This window comes from Phaethon lepturus, unplaced genomic scaffold (genome assembly GCF_000687285.1).
Source record: "Phaethon lepturus isolate BGI_N335 unplaced genomic scaffold, ASM68728v1 scaffold33858, whole genome shotgun sequence".
Classification (NCBI taxonomy): domain Eukaryota; kingdom Metazoa; phylum Chordata; class Aves; order Phaethontiformes; family Phaethontidae; genus Phaethon; species Phaethon lepturus.
Window position 1 is genome coordinate 1,005 of NW_010560311.1, and position 1,291 is coordinate 2,295.

The 1,291-nt window shown below is 61.5% G+C and overlaps 1 protein-coding gene across 1 annotated transcript in view; it reads left to right on the plus strand.

The window, feature by feature from the left end:
• Nucleotides 1–6: 6 nt before the first annotated feature.
• The window catches only part of LOC104625881 (N-acetyl-beta-glucosaminyl-glycoprotein 4-beta-N-acetylgalactosaminyltransferase 1-like), a gene marked incomplete at both ends in the record, with an annotated part of 5,003 nt that continues 3,718 nt past the window's right edge, over nucleotides 7–1,291 (plus strand). Inside the window, 4 exons of the mRNA XM_010293636.1 lie at nucleotides 7–64; nucleotides 282–391; nucleotides 719–819; nucleotides 1,186–1,268. Coding sequence (XP_010291938.1) covers nucleotides 7–64; nucleotides 282–391; nucleotides 719–819; nucleotides 1,186–1,268 — 352 coding nt within the window. The remainder of the gene's footprint in view (nucleotides 65–281; nucleotides 392–718; nucleotides 820–1,185; nucleotides 1,269–1,291) is intronic.

Below are 1,291 nucleotides of genomic sequence, written 5' to 3' on the forward strand. Positions count from 1 at the left end.
GCCCAGCAAGATGAGCACGGGGCTGACATGCTGAAGTCTGACCCCAGGGACACCTTCTTCCTCAGTAAGTGGCTGGGACCGGACCCTCGTGCATCTCCGTGGGGTTTCGAGGGAAGAACAAGGCAGGGTACCTTCTGCCCATCTCCTGGGTGGAGGGCATCTCTGCTGGGGTCTGTAAGCGGGGCAAGTTGAGATGGTTTGGGCTACAAATGGTAACGTGGGTTGGGCTACAGGGCTGGTAGGGCACGTGTTGGGGCTGAGCCACAGCTGCTTCTCCTCAGCCCCTGCGATCGAGGCCTCCCGAGTGGAGAACGTGCTGGTGCCCTGTGCCTACAGCCCCACCTACGTGGTGAAGGACTTCCCCATCGCCCGCTACCAGGGCCTGCAATTCGTAAGTGTCTCCCCGCGACGAGGACGGGGCCACGCTCCCATGGGAGACGTGGCGAGGCAGAGCGCTTTGCCCCCACCCCAGGGCAGGGGCGTTGCCACGCAGTTAAAATCCAGGAGAAAATGTCCCTCACTGGAAGATGGGGCTGAGCTTCCCCGTCTTGGACTGGGTTAAAAGCTCGGTGGGGTGTTTGAGATGCTGGAGGTCACCTTGGCGTTGAGGGGCTGCGCTGGTGGCCTTGGGTCCACAGCTCCTAGCCCTGCCAGCCCCCACTTCCTCTGAGCGAGCCCACTCTGCGCCGGGCTGACAGCGGCGTGGTCATCTCCCCAGGTCTACCTCTCATTCGTGTACCCCAACGACTTCACGCGCCTCACTCACATGGAGACGGAGAACAAGTGCTTCTACAGGGAATCCCCCCTCTACCTGGAGAAGTAAGTGTTGGGGGGCCGGTATTTGGGTGTTGGGGGGCCGGGGAGGAAGGGGCTGATATCAACGGGGCGCTAAAAGAGCTGGAGAAACGGCACGGAGGTGATGCATCCTCAGCCGTGTGTCCCCACGCTCTGTCCCCATGGAAAGAGCCACCTCCAGGCTGGCTCTTTTCCCATCTCTCGGGCACGTAGCAGCTTGAGACCTGGCAGTGCTCCTGGATTTTGGGAATCCCAGCTCCCTTCGGAGCTGGGCCGCGCCCGGGTGCCTGCGCTGCAGCCGGGGATGTTCTTCGCGTGCGTGCGAGCACGTCCCTTCGCGCATACGCCCCTCCCTTGTCTCCGGGACCTCATCTTTCCTCTGTCTCCCAGGTTTGGTTTTTATAAGTACATGAAGATGGATGAAGAGGAGGAGGATCCACGCCAGCGAGCGTTTCTCTTCCTCAACCCAGACAGTGAGTCACCGCTCCCCGCTGGC